General features: G+C 40.9%; 6 protein-coding genes and 2 non-coding genes across 9 annotated transcripts; 3 read left to right on the forward strand and 5 right to left on the reverse strand.

Annotated features, from left to right (window-relative positions):
• Positions 1-13: 13 nt before the first annotated feature.
• LOC132789484 (polypeptide N-acetylgalactosaminyltransferase 3) lies at positions 14-3,733 on the reverse strand. Its single transcript, XM_060797535.1, is given in 7 exon segments — positions 14-511; positions 571-1,826; positions 1,893-2,059; positions 2,133-2,313; positions 2,369-2,469; positions 3,140-3,216; positions 3,218-3,733. Coding segments are annotated over 7 exon segments (2,001 nt in total). The 5' UTR covers positions 3,275-3,733; the 3' UTR covers positions 14-349.
• A 380-nt stretch (positions 3,734-4,113) lies between these two features.
• LOC132789488 (protein late bloomer) lies at positions 4,114-5,218 on the reverse strand. The gene is made up of 5 exons (XM_060797540.1): positions 5,098-5,218; positions 4,857-5,030; positions 4,616-4,768; positions 4,368-4,565; positions 4,114-4,302 (listed from the first exon to the last, which is right to left on the reverse strand). Exons 1-5 carry the CDS (start codon positions 5,155-5,157, stop codon positions 4,228-4,230), a joined length of 660 nt encoding a protein of 219 aa, XP_060653523.1. The 5' UTR covers positions 5,158-5,218; the 3' UTR covers positions 4,114-4,227.
• Positions 5,219-6,167: 949 nt separating this feature from the next.
• LOC132789487 (protein late bloomer) lies at positions 6,168-7,537 on the forward strand. Its single transcript, XM_060797539.1, has 5 exons — positions 6,168-6,321; positions 6,614-6,781; positions 6,842-7,000; positions 7,066-7,272; positions 7,352-7,537. Exons 1-5 carry the CDS (start codon positions 6,262-6,264, stop codon positions 7,421-7,423), a joined length of 666 nt encoding a protein of 221 aa, XP_060653522.1. The 5' UTR covers positions 6,168-6,261; the 3' UTR covers positions 7,424-7,537.
• An 802-nt stretch (positions 7,538-8,339) lies between these two features.
• On the forward strand, positions 8,340-11,958 carry LOC132791174 (dynein light chain Tctex-type protein 2B). Of its 2 annotated transcripts, none has more exons than XM_060800001.1 (3): positions 8,340-8,735; positions 11,256-11,585; positions 11,660-11,958. In XM_060800001.1, the coding sequence occupies exons 1-3, from the start codon at positions 8,719-8,721 to the stop codon at positions 11,823-11,825; spliced, it is 513 nt and encodes a 170-aa protein (XP_060655984.1). In that variant the 5' UTR covers positions 8,340-8,718; the 3' UTR covers positions 11,826-11,958. The 2 variants fall into 2 exon arrangements, with proteins under 2 accessions (XP_060655984.1, XP_060655983.1); XM_060800000.1 differs by lacking the exon at positions 8,340-8,735 and adding an exon at positions 10,980-11,195.
• A 97-nt stretch (positions 11,959-12,055) lies between these two features.
• Trnat-agu (transfer RNA threonine (anticodon AGU)) lies at positions 12,056-12,129 on the reverse strand. Its single transcript has one exon. It is a non-coding gene; the product is annotated as a tRNA-Thr (tRNA).
• Positions 12,130-13,163: 1,034 nt separating this feature from the next.
• Positions 13,164-13,237, reverse strand: Trnat-agu (transfer RNA threonine (anticodon AGU)). The gene has a single exon. It is a non-coding gene; the product is annotated as a tRNA-Thr (tRNA).
• A 1,996-nt stretch (positions 13,238-15,233) lies between these two features.
• Positions 15,234-16,316, reverse strand: LOC132790050 (uncharacterized). The gene is made up of 2 exons (XM_060798472.1): positions 15,534-16,316; positions 15,234-15,479 (listed from the first exon to the last, which is right to left on the reverse strand). The coding sequence occupies exons 1-2, from the start codon at positions 16,244-16,246 to the stop codon at positions 15,431-15,433; spliced, it is 762 nt and encodes a 253-aa protein (XP_060654455.1). The 5' UTR covers positions 16,247-16,316; the 3' UTR covers positions 15,234-15,430.
• Positions 16,317-19,177: 2,861 nt separating this feature from the next.
• Positions 19,178-19,910, forward strand: LOC132790582 (uncharacterized). The gene is made up of 2 exons (XM_060799155.1): positions 19,178-19,282; positions 19,337-19,910. Exon 2 carries the CDS (start codon positions 19,340-19,342, stop codon positions 19,868-19,870), a length of 531 nt encoding a protein of 176 aa, XP_060655138.1. The 5' UTR covers positions 19,178-19,282; positions 19,337-19,339; the 3' UTR covers positions 19,871-19,910.
• The last annotated feature ends 1,337 nt before the right edge of the window (positions 19,911-21,247 follow it).

Consider the following 21,247-nt stretch of genomic DNA (forward strand, 5'->3'; position numbering starts at 1 on the left):
TTTTGTTTTATTAAAGTTGTTATAAAATGTCAAAAGTATTAAGTACTTTCAAATTGTGGTTGTCTTAAAATTGCCTAAATATTTGCTTAATAAATATGACATAGAATTGCATAGAGTTTCATCAAGTCGCAACGCAAAGGGAAAAAACGTCCCTATGCATTCATAATAATGTTTCACAAACAATTCTTGTGGGCGTTTCTCGGTGTATGTGTGTAGATGTGTGTGTATGGGAAAAGGGGGGATTTTACAGCGTGTCATATGTAAAAACGAGTGGGGGCGGGTGCATTAAAGAATTTCAATAAATATCACATTGCGTAAGATCGCTGGCAGGGAATTTTTGTGGATAGCATTACATGCGCCATGGCAATGGTATAAGACCCCATTTTTGTGTTATATCCTTGAAGTTACAATCCGATATTAGCACCACTTTCTCCGTCTTCTGCGTTCGCGTATTTGTGGCCGACTTAAGTGTAAGGCATAGCTTCGATTCACGATGCGAAATTTGTTGCGACTGCAAAGGAAATATTTTGTGTTAAACATTGTAAATTATTTAGAAAATTATCTACTTACGTCCATGTCGTAGGTCCACAATTGACTTGACTCAATGGCACACTGCATTAGCATAACATTCGATGTGGTTGCATTGCGGCTCACAAGCAGCTTCAAAGTGCCTTGCTTTGGTGGACGATAGGTGAGACAGACATTCTCATTGGTCATTATCTGACCTTTGGGCGTAATCACAAACATGTCCATGCTCTGCGAATGAGATGTGCAATCGCCCACTGTAACAGGATGCAATGAGGTGCGTGGCGTTTCGTTATTCAACGGACGCAGACACTTGTCACGCTCCAAGTCGATCAACGACATAAATTCCTCGGCCTTATTATCAATTTGTTCGAAAGCGCGTTTCCATTCACGTGACAAGGCTCGGCCAGGTAAGTTCTTCATATAATTGCTGTAGGCCTGTGCACATTCCGTCTCGCCATCCAGCCAAATGATCTTGCCAAAGAAACGATCCGGCGCCGGGAAGAAATGCTCCGGCCAAATGTTCTCCAGATACCAAGCAAAAGGTTTACACTGCAGTTTCTCCCGCAACGCCAGTCGCTCTGTCACATTCACCTTATCGCGTGCACCGAGGGACAGTCCAGCTGTGTAGAGCATCACAAAGTACTGCCAATCGTCCATCCAGACGGTGGCAGCTCTGGCCAGATTAGCAGTTAGCACCTCACTCATGCCGCCAGGGAAAGTGTACGGAGTGCTGCTGCGGAAGATGTGTCCCACATGTGAGCAGGGACTAATCTCGATACGGCCACCGCACTGCCAAATGCGGAATGACATCTCCACATTCTCACCGCCCCAGATACGCATGTCGCTGTCGTAGGCGCCCATTTCGTAAAAGTATTTTCGATCTATGGCGAAAAGGCCGCCAGCCATTCCAGGAGTGGCTGTTGGCGCTGTGCTGTCCGCTGGCTTGGCGCTGGTTTGTCGCTTGCGATTCGAAGAGAACCAGCGGAAGCTTAACTGCCAATTGAAGGCACCCCAGTGATTCTCAAAGGTTTTAGTGTAGCTGAAATTGTCATCGGATATGATATCTATCACTGGGCAAATGACTACTTCACGTGACTCCTGAATTCGCGCCAGCAATGGCTCCAGCCAGCCACGAGAGCATTCGCAATGCGCATCCAGAAAGGTGAGTACATCGCCTCTCGCATGCTGAGCGCCCATCAGACGGGCAGGCACTAAACCGCTGCGTTCTTTCATGCGATACAGGCGCGTTGGAACCGCAAGAACCTGTATGTAGGCCTCCAGTTGTTTCTTTAAAAACGCTGTAAAAGCAAACGAACATTATCGGTGATGATGAGACGGAGTAAAATTAATAAGGAAACACTCACAGCGATCGCTAGCATCGTCGACCAAGATGACCTCCTTGAGCAGATGACGAGGTGACCGATTAATCACGCTTGTAATGGTGCGCAGCAGGACGGACCAAGCTTCATTATGGAAAACAATAATGACGGACGTTGTGGGCAGGTTATTAGCATATCTCTTGTCGCGACATCTGCAAAGTGAATTAATTATTCACATAAGATGCGAAATTTAAATGGTATTTTAGACAGTCGACGGCTGCTTACTCTGGGGTTCTGTAGTCCTTGAGTGTTCGATTAAGGGGTATACGATCACTGGCCAGTATATTGAAGCTGTTGAGCTTAAAGAAGCGCTGCATTCGAAAGCGGTCGCGCGGTGGAATAATCACAGGTCGTCCATCGGCGCCCTCGCCCTGTTTAGGCTCGAACTGGTTAATGTTGTAATCGTCTGCAAATGAATCGGTGAATGCTTGTGTCATTTGTTATGTGCCTTTAATAATAACCTGCAGTCATGTTGCCGAAGATGTCTCCCTTGCCAATATAGTGGGCCACAATGTTTTTGTACGGCCAGAGCGATCGCCGTTTGGGCGGCGGTTTTGGATGACTTTGCGCAAAAGACGATATACGAAAGACAGGCAGCCAAATTGATCCAAAAAAAGCGAAAACGACGAAAAAAATAGATAAATAAAAACAAACAATGGAGATGACACTGGCAATAATTTGTAGTATGTATTTAACAGTCATTCAGTCGCATCGGGCAGCGTTAAATGAATTCAAAGAGGAAAAAACAAAATGCTAGAAATAAGAAATAATAAAAACGAAAAAAAACAAATGCAAAGTAGCTATAAAAATCGAAAGCAAGGCTAGATAGACCATAGACTATTATAGACCATAGACCCAGACCCAGAGCCAGAGTCAGAGACCCGTCCAGTCAACTTACTCGAGTGTAACATCAGCAGCAGCGCCGGCAGCGACAATGCCGCCAACGCCACTTGCAACACCATCGAATCGAATCAAGTCGAGCCGAGTCGAGTTGTGTGGAGTTGAGTCTTTTTGCCTTGAAGGAAATTATGCAATGACACTGCAACGCAACGGTTATTTAGCAGACGAGTTGCACGTTGCTTTGATAGTGGCGGTTGCATCTTTATGCCAAATTCCAGCACATTAACTTCCTTCACAACCAGTAATTGTTTAGATAGCACACAATAATACTCAACTGTTTTCATTATGTTGTTGTTAAATTGTTAGAGTTTTTTTTTGTGTTGTTTACTCACCGCGGCTGTGCGTCAGTGTTTTGAATGCTTGACACATATAAGTTTATGCTAATTGCAAACATGAAGAATGCAAAAAAACAGCAAGAACAGGTATAACAACCATAGCTTCTTCAGCTGCTGGAATCGAAGACCCATTTTGATCGACTACTATTTAAACACCCAATGGTCAATACTGTTGTTGCCGTTGTCTTTTGTTTGCGCCCGTCTTCGTCTTGTTGTTGTCGTTGATGTTGTTGCAGCCTTCGGCTACGCTGTGTTAATGACCGGCAACAATTCCGAGCCCCAAACTCCAAGCCCACACTTGCTCGGCAGCTCTCTTCGATGCCAACTAAGCGTCGGCTAAGAAATTTGGTATCTCTTATTTGTTGTTTTGATGACACGCCGCTGCCACCGCAAAGCAGCAACCAACCAAATTAATGGGTCGCTTAAATACTTAGGTAGCCGTTATTTGCCGCGTCGGTTTGCGCGAACCGAGTGCCAACTGTGCAGAATTACTTATGAATGCATTTTGCTTGTTCGAAATTTCGCTATTTATCTAGAAAACTAGTTATCCGGGCCACAGTTTTGTTGATTCATTTCATAAAATTCGTAAACACTGACTAGAGAATAGCGTGACCGCACAGGTAACGATAAAAATACCAAACGACCAATGAATTAATAACGTAAAATACCATACACTGTTTTTCTTAAAAAATGGAAGCTGTCCAAGTATTTCATAATCGTTATCGTTTCAGCTTTCTTCTCTCACTAATTAAACTTGAGTTAGAAAATATAATCATTTTTGGTAAATAAATCTACAAAATCTGCAGGTTTGATAATTTGTGGCGGCCCGTCGATAAATCGAAGTGCGGTATATTCTATAATGTCAGTCCACAGTGCATGTAGTTCGCAAAAATTCCGCTAGGAGTGGGCGCGCTTTATTTAAAATTCAAAAATATATATGTTTATGATTGCATAAAATTATTAAAAATTAACAAATCAGAAATAGTATATTTATAAGCAATATTTGTAAAATTACAATTTGACTTAGAATAAAAGTTAACAAATTATCAAGTTGCAATACTGTTTACAATTTGATTAGAATCGGATTAACGATAAAGTCGTCTACGTTCCGCATTTTGCAAGTTGATTGCAAAGAGCCCAGTCACAATCATTGTAAGCAACTGTTAAATAAATTTAAACGAATTTGTTAATCCAAGGTAAATAAATAAAGAATATGAAAACACACCTCTATGCCAATAACACTCCAATCACAGGCGCGTTCATAGCTCGTGCCCTTCACATACGCGATAGCAAGTTTCTTATTGCAGCCAACAGTGAACAGATCTGGCACGATGCTCGAGTTCTGATTCAAGTAGCAACTCTGTGGAATTATAATTCCGCTCTCTACATAATTCATTGGTCCCGACATGCCACAACAATGATACTAAAAAGGGTATTGTTGAGTTAGTTAAACAACAAAATTCAGATACTTACCTTGATCTCAAAGTAGGACATGCTGCCATTATTATACAGCTGATTATTCCAGGCATTGCCTACGGTCTCATTTGCGAGCAGTGGGAAATCGATTGGCTCGGCGAATACGACGGTGATTTGTGCGAATACCAACGCCATTAAAATCGCAGTATACTTTTAGGCGTTGCATATAAAATCGAAAGAAATAAACGGTTTGAAATGTTTGTGTGCTTATTGCGCAGCTTGCAAGTATTCTACTTACAATCCAGCTAAGACGAATGTTTTCGCGCAGAGCCGCAATGCATCCAAAGATGGTGCTGCCAAAGACCAGCACACCCAGGACAATGCCAAAAATACATGGCAACCGAATGGCGACACTGTGCGGAAACACTATCAGGGCATAAGAACATGCGGCAATAGATAAAGCGGCAAATACCTAGAAAATAATGCAAATTAATTCGATTTAATGATAACAGTATGCGAAACCATCTGCAGCAACTCACACAACAAAGAAAATCCAAAACAAATGAGGAGATCTTCAATACTTTGATGCTACTCGGCATTTTGCAAAATTCAATATTCTACTGTCTCGTCAATGCGCAGCGCTTTAAAGCAACTGAGTGGCAAGAAAAATTAAAAACAAGAAACCGAAATCAAACATTAGCCATGAGTGAGTGATTGCGAGTGTGTCTGGGTGTGTGCGAGTGCGTCTATGGGTGTGATTGTGAGTGTTAGTGTGAGCATGAGTATGTTGTCCATTGAAGCTTAGGTAGGCATTCAGCACTGATAGTGGAGGCAAGCTCCATCTAGCCGATAAGGTTTTGCCTAACAGCTGTTGAGTGGTAGCGTCACGCGGGGAAAGCAAAGTTTATCGCAAAAGTATTCGAATTGGAGTATACCTCCAATCTCCACTATCAACAGCAGTTGCAACTGCAGTCAATTAAGCAACATGTTTGATCTGCACTCAACGGCGACAGCTGCAAGTTTCATTTTGCATACTCACACACACACACACCTACATAGTAGTGGAAGTGAGTCAAAGTATCTCATTTAGTGAGCATTGACAACTGATACTATTGCTGATAAGTTTCAGTTTGTGGTATTAGCTGTTTCTTGTTCTCTTATCAGCAAATTAGCTTACATTACACTCACTCACTATGTGCTTCAGGGTCACTCACTATGCTCATCGACAAGACCTCCCTAATACCCTAGATAAGCGAAGTATATAGCAAAACATTTTCTTTAAGTGGGTGCAACTGTTTGCTTAAACTTCTAATGGGTAGCACATAGAAGAATGAGTTGTTTGTTATTATTAAATTAAATAACTCATTTGGCCAGTTACCAAGTTGCAAAATTCACTATCAGTGAGATAGGAGATTTATGATAGTATCACTGAGGATTAAGGTAGCACTCGCTCATTTCTCTCAGTGTAGGTGAGCGCTTATTATCGTTATTATTGTTATATTTATTGTACACCTTCGTCGTCGTCGTCACACAAAAACTTCCCATACAATTATTATCGCAACTAACAGCCCAAGCAGCCGGTGTCGGTTGGAACGGGAAAGCGACTTTAGTTAATATTTAGTCTAAAAAAAGTCGTCAACGGGCTAACATCGAAGTTTGGTCAGAAAACAGAAAAACGAAAACAGAAAAGAGAACAAAGTAAAATGGGTTGTGCAACGGCAACGATCAAATATCTAGTATTCCTGTTCAACGCTTTATGCGCGGTGAGTAAACACAATGCTCTCGCGAGTTAGTCAGAGCGTCAAAGTTCAGTTGTGTCGATTGTATTAACATACTATATTGTGAGAGTAGTTCAGTGGTTCAGTGGTTGTTATTATCGGCAGTCAAGCGTGGATGATGTATGAGTGAGCTGAGTGTGTACATACCTAGATACGATTGGGTGCGGCACGCTAGATACTTGTTGGCCCTATCTATATAGCTTGATTTGTGTACTTACCTATGAGTCGACATCTATATAAATAAATGTATGTTTCATAACCCTTTTTGCCATTTCAGTTGCTCGGCATTGGTGTGATTGTGGTCAATTCGATTGCACTCAAAGATGTCGCCAATGAAACACGTCCCGTACTTATATTCTTCATTGTGATCGGCTCGATTGTATTTCTGATTTCTTTCTTCGGTTGCTGTGGTGCCATTAAAGAGAGCTCTTGTCTAACATGGATGGTGAGTATTTAGTTAATCTTTATCTATACTGTAATTAAACCCGTTTCCTTTCCCCTTTAGTATGCCATTATTATGCTGATCATACTGATCCTATCCTGCGTGCTGTGCTTCGTTTATGTCCACCACATTGACGATGAGCAGTTGGCAAGGAGTCAATTGAACAACGCCTGGGCTCAGCAAAAGAATGGCACCGATGCCATGACCTTCTATCAGAAGACTGTAAGCATTGACTTTCTACCTCTCCTCGATCGTATTATTTATCTATTTATTTTGGAATCCTGCAGTTCAAGTGCTGTGGCATTACTGGCCCCAATGACTATACCAAGGCCAATCTGACGACACCCGAAAGTTGTTATGCTGCCAACACTAATGGAACCGCAACAACAAGTCACTCGGTTTACCCCGACGGCTGCTTAACTAAATTGATCGCTTTCTATGACGACGCCTTGAAGTTCGTTAGGGTCTTTGGCTGGATTTTGATAGCCGTTGAGGTAAGTTAACTTATCTATATTAAATATTTGGTATAAGCTTAGAATCATTGACTCAACTTCTACCGTTCATTATTCATAGGGTGCCGCCTTCGTCTTTGCCACTGTTTTGGGTATCACATTCAACAATGAGCAACGTCGTTCCAGATATTAAGTACTTTTTACTTTTATGTAATACAAATCGACAATATGTATATATGCGGAAGCATTCACCAAAATGTTATTAGTGTAAATCAAGTATTAGCTAATAAAAAATTTGTAATTAAAATTTTCAAATTCCGTATCATTGGGAAATCCTAATGTTTGTCAAAGAGGCACCCTGTTTTCTGTTCTAGATTGCCGGAAATAGAATCTAACTTTTAAATAACGATAAGAAAAAAAATTGATAGCGCAGACTTTGAATTGCACCACGATATTCCGAATAAACTAACTAACTAAAAAAGCGAATCATTTTAGAAAAACAAATCGTTTGAAATCGGTTTTCTTCATAACGAAATATGACGTAGAGCTTATCCAATTAGATTTGTTTTTTCATTACAATAAAGTTTAGGAGTAAATGGTTGTTTATTTATGGATATTAAAATATTCATAACAATGTGTCAATGTGCCACTTGGGCCAAACAATTTGGCTAACAAAGCTAAACGGTTCTCACGTGTACAGTTCCGATTTCTGTGGATTTTTAAATGCAATTCTTAAGTGGACATGTTCAACGCGAATTTGGCACGCGATCTTTTTCTCTTACACACACATAGAGTAAACTTGGATACCAGCACACACACACATACACACATGGAAAAGCTGTCAGAGTAAATCGGTTGCATGCAGCCGCGTCGACAGTTTGTAACCTAAGTTTTTAATTGCCTCACTGCCAGCTGATGGTGCTGATGTGAGTGCGAGTGTGTGTGTGTGTTGTATATGTGTATCTTAGATATGAAGCAAATTACTGAAAATAAATACAATTTAGAATACACACATACATGTGTTAGATGCTAGTACTTGAGTGTGTGTGTGTGTGTCGAAATGAAGCGATGGGGTTGCTAATAAAAAAACTCAGAGTTGTCCTTAGACATGCCACTGAAACCGAAGCTTGGCAGCGAGAGTTTCGGAGAATACCAGCTGCAAAGTGGGCGGTGAGGTATGGTGCGGTGTTTTTGGAGGCGTGCTATATCGTGAAACAATCACCTTTAGAGCGTACACCTTGTCAGCGGAATCAGTTAGAGAGCTGCTTCCTCTTCTCTGGTTTTGGGCAATGTTCAGCGCTAGTTTTGCGCTTTTATGTTTTGAGAAACCAAAGCCAGTTTCATTCGGGACGAGCGTACGTGCAGTTTTGCCAAATATTCTGAGCGGGCTAACAACTAACAGCCAATAGCTAACAGCTAACACCGAACGGGTAACAGCAACAACAGAACAATTCAAGCGGAAAATCGTAGCATAATTTCAGGCGCCTCATGAGTCGCATGCAAGCGTAAGTTAATGCAAATAATGAAAGGCGTGTATTTTGTGTTTTGCTTTATTTCCTTTTTCCTTTCTGTTTTGATTTTCATATTTGTTTACATACTGTTTCGCGTTTAACGTTCGTTCGTTAGTTCGTGCACCCGGGTGCTAATAACCTGCCCCACCGCCATCGCCATCAATAGCAACAGCCGAGACGAGTTGCCTTTGTGGCAATGGCAAAAGTGTTACCCTTGTGGGTGTCGCCACCTACAAATTGCTTAATTTGTTGCTACCAACTCCGAATGTGGCAGTCACACAGCAAAATGGATGTGTGGCTGCGGCATTGCCTACTTAATTTTGGCACATATTCACGTGTCGTAAAGTTTGTGCCTGGCAATTAGTAACCAGGTAACTGCCAGTGGCAACCATTACAGTTAAAGTTCTAACCATTTATTGTCGGGGACGCACATGTGAGTAACTTGCTATCTATGCCGCATGATGATACGCTTAATTCTACTATCTCTCAGTTCAGTAGTTCTTGCACTTTTGTTACTTTTTTATTGCGCAAGTAATAAAAGATTTACAGCAGCTCCTTCGCTTAGTTTTCGGCACTAAAGTTGCTGCCAAAGCAGCTTCTTTTGCTTTTATTAACTAAACGTGTCGGCAGTGTTACCTCAACCATTTTGTAATTAATCCTGATAGGTAAATTTGTTAAATTTCGTAATTAATACTGATTTCATAAATTTAATAAAACAATTAGGTGTACGTTGGAAATTTCTTGTCATTCAAAAATAATCTCAATCACTATTTAAGATGTCTTTGAAGGCTTTACAATTTAATTGAATTGAATAATTGAATCGATTGGACTTGAAAGAAATTCAATCAACCATGTAAAGTTTCATTGAAAATGTAAAACTCTTACATATATATAAAAATATATGACATTTTTGAACACGTAAACATTAACTTCAAATATTGTCTGAAGCATTAAAAGGCATAAATTATGTTATAATATATGTATAAGTGAAAAAATGCAGTTCAAAGAGAACAAAATAATTATTTAAATTGCAATTAAAATGTGTGATGAAGTTGAATAAATTAAATGTATTTATGCAGGTATTATATCAAATTATATAATCACTAAAACTTAACTAATAAAAAATACAAAATTAAGTCAAGAAACTTAATATATTCAGGGCATATTGTTATTCTTATATCAGATAAGGCTGGATTGTATTTGATTAGATTAGCACTTCAAATATGTCATGAAGTTGAATAAATGATATAAAATAAGCTGGTATTATATATATAACATATATCTCTATTAAATAAAAATTTATTAAGTTCGGCAGGTTTGTGTCGTATAATCAACGTATTGACTGATTAGGCTCATTAAGTAATTCAGATTTGAGTTCGAAGTCAAACTAAATTGATTTATCTAACAATTATTTGCAAAACGATTCTATTCGGTTGGCACGCGCTGTAGTCTAAGTTCGACACAAGCATGCATTCCATTCACTACCTCAACACAATTAGAGAACTCAGCTTGATGATATGAAAGTATTGGAAACTATTTGGTAGATTCTCGACACGTGACTCTGAGGGTATATCAATTTAATAAATTCAAAACTATAACTGAGTAAATACAAGGTTTCGCAATCGAACGCGAACTTTGAATACGCTTCTGCAGTTGCTTCATAGAAGCAAATATCAGGCAATAAATTGCATAAATGTTGTTAAGAATAGAGAGAACGAAGAAAAGAGTTTCGCCAAGTGTCGTAAATGCAATCAAACTACTTGAACTTTGGCTGTAAACCGCACAATGGCCGCGATTTCGTCCTTCCGGTGTGCCACGTTGCAGGTGTCGCAAAGTAACCGATCAAAAGTCATAAACTCGAAAGGCTTCGCGTGCCGGCAGTGCTCAAGTAATTTCCCCAGACTAGGGCGCGTTCATATGCCAACACTCTGCATGACTAGGCTTCGGCTTCGGCCTGGGCCTGGCGATGACACCCACGTCTCCACGTCGCCGTTGTTGCAATTGGAGCGCTGCCTTTGGGTTTATGATAAGCGACACGCAAAGCGGAAGGCCAACAATAAACGTTTGGCGAAAAACCAACAAAGTCGCCGACAAAAACTTTTCTGTTTTTTTTCTGTATTTTTTTTGATGATGTGTGGATGCCCGGGGAGGCACCGACAGTGAGTTCAGATTTAAGGCACATGCTCAGGAACAGGCAGAGGCACATGCATAGACATAGGCACAGGCACAGACCGAAGCTCCTCGTGTCAGCATGTCAGTGCCGATGTCGTCGTCATTGTTGTTGACGTCGCTCGGTCGTCCTGTCAGTGTGCAGATAGCAGTGCAAGGCATTTGTTTTCCTTTTGCCGGCTGGCCGCGATTTTCCAATCAAACGCGTGTCGTCTAAGGAATTGTGATATTAACCAAGATGTCAGGCACTGTAGCGGCGTCCAGTTGGACGTCAATGAAGACGCGGTATGTGCAGCTTTCAGCTGGTGGCAGCAACACTGATTAGTCTTTGTGTTTCACTTGCAGCATCACTGCGTCTGTACGCACCACCAATCGGATGAATGCCTTGCTCTCGGAGTCCATGTTAAGTCGCCGCCGTGCGCTGCAGAACGGCGGAGAGGGCGAGGGCCCGGTGGGCGAAGGAGGCGAACGGAAGGAGAAGCCGAAAAATGATTGGAAATTCTTTCACACCAATTTCAATATGGAACGTGCGCACAAAATCATCGAAGATTGCATTGAGGAGCGTCTGCTGTGGGATCGCTTTAGCCGCAGCTACGACTCGTGGCGCGCTGTTCAACTGGTCGAGGGTCTGTCGGCGGAGATACGGGATCGGGTCAAGAAGCTAAACCACAGACGGTGAGTGGTGCACACTTATTGCCAATTCAATTCCACCACAAAACAAGCCAAATGACCCCAATTGTAATTTGCAGCCATCGCATTGTCTGCCTCTTGTCGCTGGTGGAGAAGCAGAACCAGGGCATCTATCAGAGAATGTGCCATCTGATGGACGAGAAGCGTGATAATTTCACTCAGCTTGTTTTCGAACGACCCACGTACTTTATGATTGTCGTTTTGTATCTGGTCTACAAGGATTAACCGAAAGTGAAAGTTGCGAAAGCTTGCAAGCTTATAAAGCTTCGCGTGTAAAGCTTTGTCCAGCCTTTGCTCGAACCAGTTGCAATTGTTTGTTTTTTTTTTATTTTATTGTTACTTATCCGTAGTTAAGACATGCTCCATAGACTTAGAGATTAGTATTTAATTTAAAATGTAGTCGAATAATATTAAAAAAAAAATGAACTGCTGAACTGAACAACTTGTCAATTCAAAGGCCCCGGCGAGATTCGAACTCACGATCTCCTGTTTACTAGACAGGCGCTTTAACCAACTAAGCCACGGCGCCGTTGTGTTTTCATCGGGAAAAATAGTCAATTTAAGATAAGAGGCCTACAGAATTGGTGTTGCCTATAGCTACATATATATAGTGTAGTACCTAGAAAGTCCATTGTTTAAATTAATATTTGTTCAAATGTTTTTGGTTTAAACATAAAGATAATGATATCTTTCTCAATGGAGTACACACTTAAATTTTCTAAATTTAGGCCATAAAATACCCCATGGAGAATGTGCGGCATAGATATGATATAATAATATACGGTATGTTGTGTATGTAAGTATATAAATCTATCTTTAGAAAAAGATAAAAATATAACATTTGATTTAATGAAGCTTTCACTTCGATATCGCTGTTAAACAATTTTTATAAGTATTTTTTATAATTGTATTCTATATGATATTTGATTTCATAAAGCTTTGAAATTTTTTTTCCTAGTTTCGTATACTTAATATGTATATTTCTAGGGTATGATATATTACTTTATACTATATTAAATTATATGTCGACAACGTTGACAATATTAAAGTATATGCAGGGTATGTGGTAGTTGGGCAACTATAATTTTAGCGCTCTTACAAATTTATAATATTGATAGGCCCTAAACTTATTGAGTCTTATCAGTTGCCACAGTGATTGGCGATTTACCTGTCTAAAAAAAGCGAAACAGTAGTGGGAGCTTTTCCGATTGGAGCTTTTTTCTACACTCGCGGCAATTTAGCAGTACTTTTAGCAGTTCATGGCACCGGGCAATATTGCTGAATTTAACGATTATTGAAACAATTATTGCGGCAATTGAAACATGTTAATGGCAAGCGCGTCAGTTGGTGTGCAAACGCAACAACAACAGGAACAACAATAGGATACTTTAATGGAGCTGCTGTCGGCGGAAGAGGAAACAAACAATAAATGGCGCGCAAATAGCAAATGGCAGCAGAAGGCGCAAACTGTTTGAATTTGCCATTTTGTAATTGGAAAATACGGAAATTAAATTAAAAAAGGCACCTAACTCCCTCACACTTTCTATTGTTGGAGTTAGTTGTAGGCCCCGGCGAGATTCGAACTCACGATCTCCTGTTTACTAGACAGGCGCTTTAACCAACTAAGCCACGGCGCCTTGGGAGATGCGCCAACCAGATAGAGAACAAGAGCTACGGACTGCCGTGCGGAGTTCGGGAAAAATCATAAATAACTGTGCGAGGGCACACAGATACTTAAAAGTATCTCTCATATGTGTGTGTGCCAAGAAAGAAAGCGGCAAAGAAAAAAATAGATACTTATGTTGTCGTCGTCATTGTGGTACAGAGCAAAAGTTTTATTGTTCGGCCCCCGAACTAGTTATGTAATCTATGCCATATTTATCTACAACTTGTGCCGCATCGTTTTTCGTTTGCCCAGTCGACAAAGTATCTATAAGTAGACATATCTCTCTCGGCTGTACAAATACTCGTACTACCAACCAACAACAGCAGCAGCAGCAGCAGCAGTGAGCGCACTAAACGAAGTTTTACTTGATGCTGAAGTTCCAGTTACCGCCTCGCAGGCATGTTTGTCTATATTGTGGGTTTGCTGGGGCTGAAGAAAAATGCAAATGTTGGCGCTGCTGCTTCTGTTGTTGCTGCTTCTGCGGCCAAATGGAAATTATTTGTACTTTTGCGGTCGGCACACACAAGTACAGTGCAAGCTCAAGCACTCGAATGTATCTTTGAGATTGCTGCTAAACAGAAACAGCCCAAAGGCAAGAAGCCATCCAGCCAGGCAGCCAGGCAGTCAGCCATCCAGCCATTTCCACTACAGTTTACATTGTCAAAGACTTGAGTAAGTAAAGTAGCAAATACAATACTCAACAACTCACCCGTTTATACTTTCAAAGCAGGTGCGACCACTCTTTCAATAGATCCGCATCTATTCACATAAATCACCAAAACTTCAAACAGTTGCTAAACACATTAACGCTAAATACCATTAGACACAATCCCATCCTCCCCCCCGTATTGATTCTGATACCGATGTCAATTGCCATTCCCTGTCAACCCTCATGGACTGGTGCAACAGTTAAGTTAAACAGAAACACGCACGACAACTACGCCAACTCCAACTCTCGAACTCTCGAATGCTATAGCAAACTAATTGCCCGAAGTTAGTTGCTCATCAAATTGCCGCATCATTTTACGCAGATTTTTATCGCACATCGAATGTCTGCCACAGCAGCTGAACCAGCAGCAACAGCAGTTGGCCAGTTGACCAGGCCCAGACCCAGACCCAGACCCAGCTAACCGAACCAAAAAGTATCTAATGCGTTTCCTGTGTTACAGCCATGTTCTGATGTCTGATGTGTTTGTTGCCTGTGTATCTGGCAATGTCTATCTCTTTCTCTGTGTATTTCTATACCCTACGTCATGCGGGCAAAGGAATTTAAGGACTGAAATTAAAACAACACAAAAGTATCTGCAAACATTTGTAGTTAGTAAAGTATCTTTGGGTAGAGCATTGCCAGTTCGTTGTGCTGCTGTTTGCTGGGATTCTCATGTAACATTGTAATTTGGCATGGCATTGACGCGAACGCTTATCAGCACATGACTCCAATAAATTCGTTTTTGCCGTTTTCGGCGCTATCTCACTTAGCACAAGGACTGAGGCGCATTTAACCCATGTAGCCTTAGCCCAGAGGGAAGCAGGGAAACGGGGGGCGCAACTGTAACATAGCACGATCTCAATCCATAGTTTGTTTGTCTGCCAATGCGCAGCAATTGAGTTTTTACGCATTTCGACAAAAAGGCTCCAAGAAGGAGGATGCGAAAACTGTGGCCGCCAGCTCTCGCTTTGGGCTGTCAGCTCCATGGTTTGTGTCAAGGACTTTTCTGATTCCTCTTACTTCTACTTTTTTTTTGGGTATTTTCGTGTGTTTTGTGTGGGAGAGACAAATCTGCTTTTGTTTTTATCTGATTCCATTGCGTATTTAGCTGCAGCGTCTTATCCTGGTGGGAATGCGTACATTTGTATGGCGTCCAAAGTCGGATTAGTATTTTGTGGAGAGCACAGGGATGGTAAAGGCAAACGTTGGGATATTTGTAACTTTAACGGGCATTCTCTCAAAATAAAAATGCACGTCATTAATTTGAGGCAATTGCCGCGGCAGAGTTGAAATTTTGTAATTATTACGATGGGGCCACAAAAGTGCTATAAAAGCCGCCGAGCGCCAATAATGTTAATTGAGCTACATTTCAGACGCAATTAGTAGACAGCAATTTGACCAAGTTGGCCAAACAAATAAAATAAAAATGAAATACATTCATGGCTGGGTGGCTCTTCAATGTTTGTCCACGGGGGGAAGTATAGCTGAGCAGCACCAATTCCGCCTGTAATTTTGTAAAACAAAGTAGCTGATATTCTAGGAGAGCGAAGATACTTACTCTGTGAAATGGGGTTTGCAGTGATTCCAATTCTCGATCAAGTTGCTGAACAGCGAATGCAGAAATATGCGCATTAATATCAACTCGACGGAGAGATCATAGTGCAACTGATTGTGGCAACGCATCGGCACCAGATATCGCAGTCTGGCTTGGGTGTGATTCATCATGGCTTGCACCTTGGCGCCAAAGTGTTCGTTGTCCACTTTGCACATCTTCACCTGCTCGTGACGCTCCAGGCAGATGCCAAAGAATTCGATGGCCTTCTGCTGGAAACTCTGAAACTTCTGCACCTCGCTGGTCATCTTGCCGAGACATTCGTTTAGCTGGCCACGCATTGCTTCCAATACTTTGATTTGACTGCGTGTTGTTTGCAAATGTTGCATCAACTTCTGTAACTGGCACTTGAGCACACAGTTGCTGCGTCGAAGTTGCAGCAACTGCTGCTGGTTGGGCGTACGAAAGGATTCGTCCTCTAGAGGAATGGGATACTTTTGCTCACATGGATCTGGAGGTGTTATTAGCAACTTGCTGCGCAAAAGCAGCAACCGCCCTTTGATGGACTCCAGTTCATCGTAGGCCAAATCGTAGTCGGGCTCTTCAGCTGCGAAATGTGTGTCTTCATTGCTTTCAGTGATTTCAGCTTCCTCTGCGACTATTACGCCGGGGGCGTGGCACTTGCCCTTGTACCAAGAGTCTAAATTTCTATAATCCATCACGAAAAAACAAAAACTTGAACTCGAACTCGAACTCGAACTAAATTGTGGGTGATTAAATGAATCTAAATATGAATTGTTGACAGCAACTGCTGAGATCGTAAAATCAAATTCCATTTTCTACTTTCCCCCCTTTAATTGAGTTAAACAAATCTGTTTTCGCTCGTTTCACTTTCAATTAAATAAACAACTTTTCTCCATCCTTTGATGCCTTTGCCTGCTGTTATGGCATTTTAACCCCTAATTTATTAATGACTGCCGGCATTCGTCAGCGCAACGACAAGGACTCAAAAAGTTCATATTTCAAAAATGGCTGCTTAGCAAGCAACAGCAACAGCCAAAAAAGGATAAAGGATAACAGAAGGGTTGGCAGACGCTGACACGCCGACGAAATTATTGGGTACCATTTGATTAATGACACTTGCGGCCCCAAACGCTAGAGGATGGGATGGTAGGAGGAACGCTTTAAGCTCGAATCGTTTTACCCAAAAAATTGTTGTTTGCCTGCACAAAATATTTGCACAGAAAGTTTCACTTTTCGCCGAGTCTTGTCACGTGCAGCGTGTGCAGCCTGTGCAAACTATTTCATCGCATATATCCAAGAGCCCAATTCCCCACCCCCTGCATATCCATATCCATATCCATGACGATGTCTCTCTCGCTCTGTTTGGTGGGGTGGAAACAGCTTCCCCGAAGTGGAGTAAGAAAATTTCTGCATGCCGTTGCGCATTGTGACATGGCAGATGAATTTGTCGGAACATGTGTTCCTCCAGCTGTGGCATTGACACAACTCCTCGACTGCCTGCTGACTGCCTTCTGCCGCTCTGTCTGTCATCTGAATTTCAGGGCAAGTGGAACTGATACAGATAAATTAAATTTCGTTTGCCAGTCCAGGAAGATGTACATTGAACTTGCATGCCAGCACGAATTTTGATTCCTGTTCAACTTCCCACACTCTGTCTCCTTCTCCTCTGTGTCTGTCATGTATTAGTTTCTGTTTATTGACGATTGTGCTAAGAAGGAACGGACGGGGGAACAAGTTCAACGTGTGGGAGCGCCAGGTTATTGGCATTATAAACACGTATCCCGAAATGAGAGCAAAGCGTGTTGCATATTGCTTTAATAACAACGTACAAAATTGGTTTATTTGTGGCCTTAACGGGTGCTGTGATATGTTTTCAATGGTTTAGCTTTTGAAATATGTATAATCAATAGCTCATGGGGGAGATAACTACACATATAAAGGTAGCTAGTTGTGTTGCCAATAACAATGTTGCAAGAAATTGTATAGGAATTTCAACTACAATATTATTATTTATTTTTAACAATTTGTTAGAGTATGATATTTATTGTTAGTAAAAAGATGATTTGTAGCTTGTTATTATTTAATTTCGAAATAAAGTATGCGAAATATTTTGGTATTTATTCACAAGTTTAAAAATAAAGTTAAATGCAAATCGCCGATCTGTTTGTTTGAGAGAATATTGCAACTTAAAAATCTTGTACATTTGGAAATAGTATAGCAATTTAAGCTGTTAATTCTTATTTCAAGAAATTTGTAAGAATGTTTAATATTTAATAAAAGAGTATGCCGAATAGTTTTTAATTCAGCTATAGTTTTAATTTATAAATTAACAAGAAAGAAACCTACAGTAGAATACGGTATTATTCTTAATATTTTTTTTTTTTAAAATATACACCAAAATACTAAAATATACCGAAAATATATGAAGAGTGGTTCAAAAAAATTCTGAAAACTCTGGGACGAAGAGGGTTAATACAAATAAGCAAAATTGGGATGAAATGGTTTCTGTTACGTTTTATTTCTTGAAGGACTATATATCTTAAAGCAAATTAAATCAGTTTAAAATAAATTTCAAGTGCTTTTAGTAGTTGTGTGTTGTTAGTAGAGTTCTAGTTCTTCGATTAAATTAAATTTAAATTGTTTAAGCTAAAACAGAATCTTAATATTTTTGAAGTGTGTATCAACTGCTGAAAACCATCAATACTTTAGCATCGCCATACTTTGCTAATATGCAAAGGGGAATATGGTTATCATAAATCACAGAAAACACATACACACACACACTGGCAACAGCAATTTGTTTATACTTGCATGTATACGCATGTGAATCGACATCGCGGCATAAATCTGAATATGTTACCCAAGCGCATATAATCCCAGAGCAAACGTGACTCAATTATATGGCCACCAGTGTAGGGGGCAACACAGCAGTGCAACGGGAAAGAGGACCACCCAACTTTTTATGCCGCCCCCTCCATACGCGCAGCTGCTAGCTGCTAGATGTGTCTCAGATTTCATATGGAATCTTTTGCAAAAAAACAATGCATAATTCTGTTGAATAACAGAAGCGATGCGAAGCGTAGAAAAAACACAAACAAATTTATGTGAAAAACAATAAAATTAAATTGTTTTCGCATTCGACATTCAGCGCTTGGCACTCAGCGCTCAGTACTCAGCAGTCAACGGCATTGACAGCCGCTGCGAAATAATGAACTCATCTAGATGAGAATAATAAATTTTTGAGTAATGTGGCAGCCAGAAGCGGAAATGCTTGCCGCCATTTTATAGCGCAGCCACTTGAGTGTGCGAATGCGTGTATGTGTGTGTATGAGTGAGGAAAGGGAGAAAGAGAATTCAAAGAGCTGAAACGCAGAACCAGGTCGTAAACCACAAGTGCTCGCAACTGGCAGCGACTTTGTCACATTGCCACATCCTGCCCGAAGCGCGAGTTGCAGAATGAAGTCGCAGCCGGAGTTGGAGTTGGAGCTGTATTGGAGTGTTTAACTCATGAACGCCCACTTTGATTTCCATTTGAATTGGGCGCGCAGACGGCGCAGGAGCCACTTGTAATGCCAACATATGTGGCTCGATTTATGGCCCTCCGTCATCAAGCGGAATGGCTTTAATAGAAGCAGACACACACGGAAACATTTTCAAAGTAAACACAGTAGGTAATAGAAGAAAAAAATTACACTAAAAGGAAAACATAAACTCAACTCTCGTTACAGAAGGTGAGGATGATCTACCAACATTCGACTTAATCACAGCTGACTCTCCGGTTGCAGGTAATGTCCCTAGCATTGACACCACTGCAGCGGCATGTGGCCGATGGCATCGTCAAGTTCATCTGTCGTGGCAACTATGACAAGGCGCTGGGCACACTCAACTACATGGCTGGTACATTCCCGCCCCAGGAGGAGAGCACACTGCGTCGTCTGCTGAAGCGTCTGCAGCGCAACAACAAGACGATGGACTCGTTGCCTGTTTACAAAGTGCTGTTGCAAGAGTTGCCCGATGTGGATGCGAATCTGATCAGACGCATGGATACGCATATACCGCATGAGATGCTTGGTGAAATCTACGATCAGATGCACTCGCGAGACTTTGAACAGTTCCAAGTGCAACTGGAGCACTTGCAGCGGGTGGAGTACAATGTGATGCGGCACACTTTAATTCTTTACGAGCACTGCACCAAGCTGAAGGCGGCGCAGCGGGCGTTGGACAAACATCACTTGATGTCCGGCATCTGTTTGGAGTTGTATGTCCTTTATTGTCTCATTCTACCACTTGGCATTTATTTGCTCACTTTTTTATTTTGAGTGTCCAATGGAAATAGTAAAAAATTGTTTGTTCTGCACACTTTGAAACACTTTCACCTGCTCTTACTCTCTCTTTTTCCCTCTCTTTTCGTCTGTTTCTTTTGTTGTGCTGTTCGGCAGACGTTTCAATTAAATGCTCGCAACGTTTGCCAATTTGCACGCACACATGTGACTGCCTCTGCCCCCTCGGCCCCCTCTGCTTCATCTCTTCCTCATCCCCTGGCCAGACTTGGCATTTGAAAAATAGATTTCTAAAACGTTTAAGCTGCTGCATGTGTCTTGAATTTTAAACTCGCAGCTTCATATTAAAATTGCGGCAAGGTAAATGCAACCTAGACGTTGCCAACTTCCTGTCTCTCCCCCTCTCCTCTCCCTCCTCCAACCCTTGTCATATTATAAGATGCTAGCTACCCCAAATGGAGCATATGCCTCCGCCGCCAAATAGCACAAACGTGACCAAACTTTTTGTGACTCTTCTTTGTGCATTGTTGGCAGGCGATCATTTATCTTAAATGCCAACGCCTGGAATGGGGAACGTTTCTTTGTGCTCGAGCTTGCTCTATGCCGAGTGCTGTGTCCTAACGTCTTCTTTTGGCCAGGCACCGAGGCTGGCCATATGCTAGGCAACCAAAGGCATGGTCGCCTGGCAACGCAAGGGAAGTCTCTAAAGGTGTACGCGGGTTGCTTAATAAGCGGACGCTACACCGGAAGCGGATTCATGAACTTAAGCGGCTTTAAAACGCAGGACAACGCCTTGCTGCTGCCCTGAGTTATTATTGGGTCCGACTTGGTTGGCGTGACCAATGAGTTTACTAGGGTAAGAATGATTTAGGATAGCGCGTGTCCTGCAAAATTACAAAGAAAAGCTAAAACAGGCAAAAGTTCAAACGAAAGAAATACCAAAAATAAATTGCAGATTTGTAAAAAGCAAAAGAAATAAAATATTTATTTACATATTGTTTATATTTGTGTAGTGAAATTAATATCAACAATGACTAAAAATATTAAGATTTAAAATGAATATTTATTTAAAGCAAACAAATATAAATCATGTTCAACGCAAAAGATTTTAACATATCTATGAGGAATAAGAAAAGTGAGAGCAAGTATTCTAATATAAATTTCGCTGAAACATCGAAAGAAATAAAGAAAAAGAGTTGAAAAGAATTGTTCATTATATTTTAATAATTTAAAATAAGCAATCAAAAAATGGCAAGAATTTTAAGAGTGAAAGCGAATTTCATTATTCACATTATTTGTGCAGAACCATTGGCTTAACGATGATAAACTAATAACTTCAATTTCAAAGCAAATTGAAAAATTATTCAAAGTTATTTCTTACTTATTAAAAATACTTTATAATAGTGCTAAAAGTTA

Source organism: Drosophila nasuta, chromosome 3, assembly GCF_023558535.2.
Source record: "Drosophila nasuta strain 15112-1781.00 chromosome 3, ASM2355853v1, whole genome shotgun sequence".
Lineage (NCBI taxonomy): Eukaryota > Metazoa > Arthropoda > Insecta > Diptera > Drosophilidae > Drosophila > Drosophila nasuta.

What these genes read in the sequence shown, in the direction of transcription:
- LOC132791174 (XM_060800000.1), top strand. Translation starts at nt 11,149, where the DNA reads ATGTCAGGCACTGTAGCGGCGTCCAGTTGGACGTCAATGAAGACGCG. An exon ending in TGGACGTCAATGAAGACGCG is followed by an intron (nt 11,196 to 11,255) that starts GTATGTGCAGCT and finishes TTTCACTTGCAG; the next exon opens with CATCACTGCGTCTGTACGCA. An exon ending in AAGAAGCTAAACCACAGACG is followed by an intron (nt 11,586 to 11,659) that starts GTGAGTGGTGCA and finishes TGTAATTTGCAG; the next exon opens with CCATCGCATTGTCTGCCTCT.
- LOC132789487 (XM_060797539.1), top strand. Translation starts at nt 6,262, where the DNA reads ATGGGTTGTGCAACGGCAACGATCAAATATCTAGTATTCCTGTTCAAC. An exon ending in TGTTCAACGCTTTATGCGCG is followed by an intron (nt 6,322 to 6,613) that starts GTGAGTAAACAC and finishes TTGCCATTTCAG; the next exon opens with TTGCTCGGCATTGGTGTGAT. An exon ending in GGATTTTGATAGCCGTTGAG is followed by an intron (nt 7,273 to 7,351) that starts GTAAGTTAACTT and finishes CATTATTCATAG; the next exon opens with GGTGCCGCCTTCGTCTTTGC.
- LOC132790050 (XM_060798472.1), bottom strand. Translation starts at nt 16,246, where the DNA reads ATGGATTATAGAAATTTAGACTCTTGGTACAAGGGCAAGTGCCACGCC. An exon ending in TGCAAACCCCATTTCACAGA is followed by an intron (nt 15,480 to 15,533) that starts GTAAGTATCTTC and finishes ACAAAATTACAG; the next exon opens with GCGGAATTGGTGCTGCTCAG.
- LOC132790582 (XM_060799155.1), top strand. Translation starts at nt 19,340, where the DNA reads ATGTCCCTAGCATTGACACCACTGCAGCGGCATGTGGCCGATGGCATC.
- LOC132789488 (XM_060797540.1), bottom strand. Translation starts at nt 5,157, where the DNA reads ATGCCGAGTAGCATCAAAGTATTGAAGATCTCCTCATTTGTTTTGGAT. An exon ending in TTTTGGATTTTCTTTGTTGT is followed by an intron (nt 5,031 to 5,097) that starts GTGAGTTGCTGC and finishes ATTATTTTCTAG; the next exon opens with GTATTTGCCGCTTTATCTAT. An exon ending in ACATTCGTCTTAGCTGGATT is followed by an intron (nt 4,769 to 4,856) that starts GTAAGTAGAATA and finishes AACGCCTAAAAG; the next exon opens with TATACTGCGATTTTAATGGC.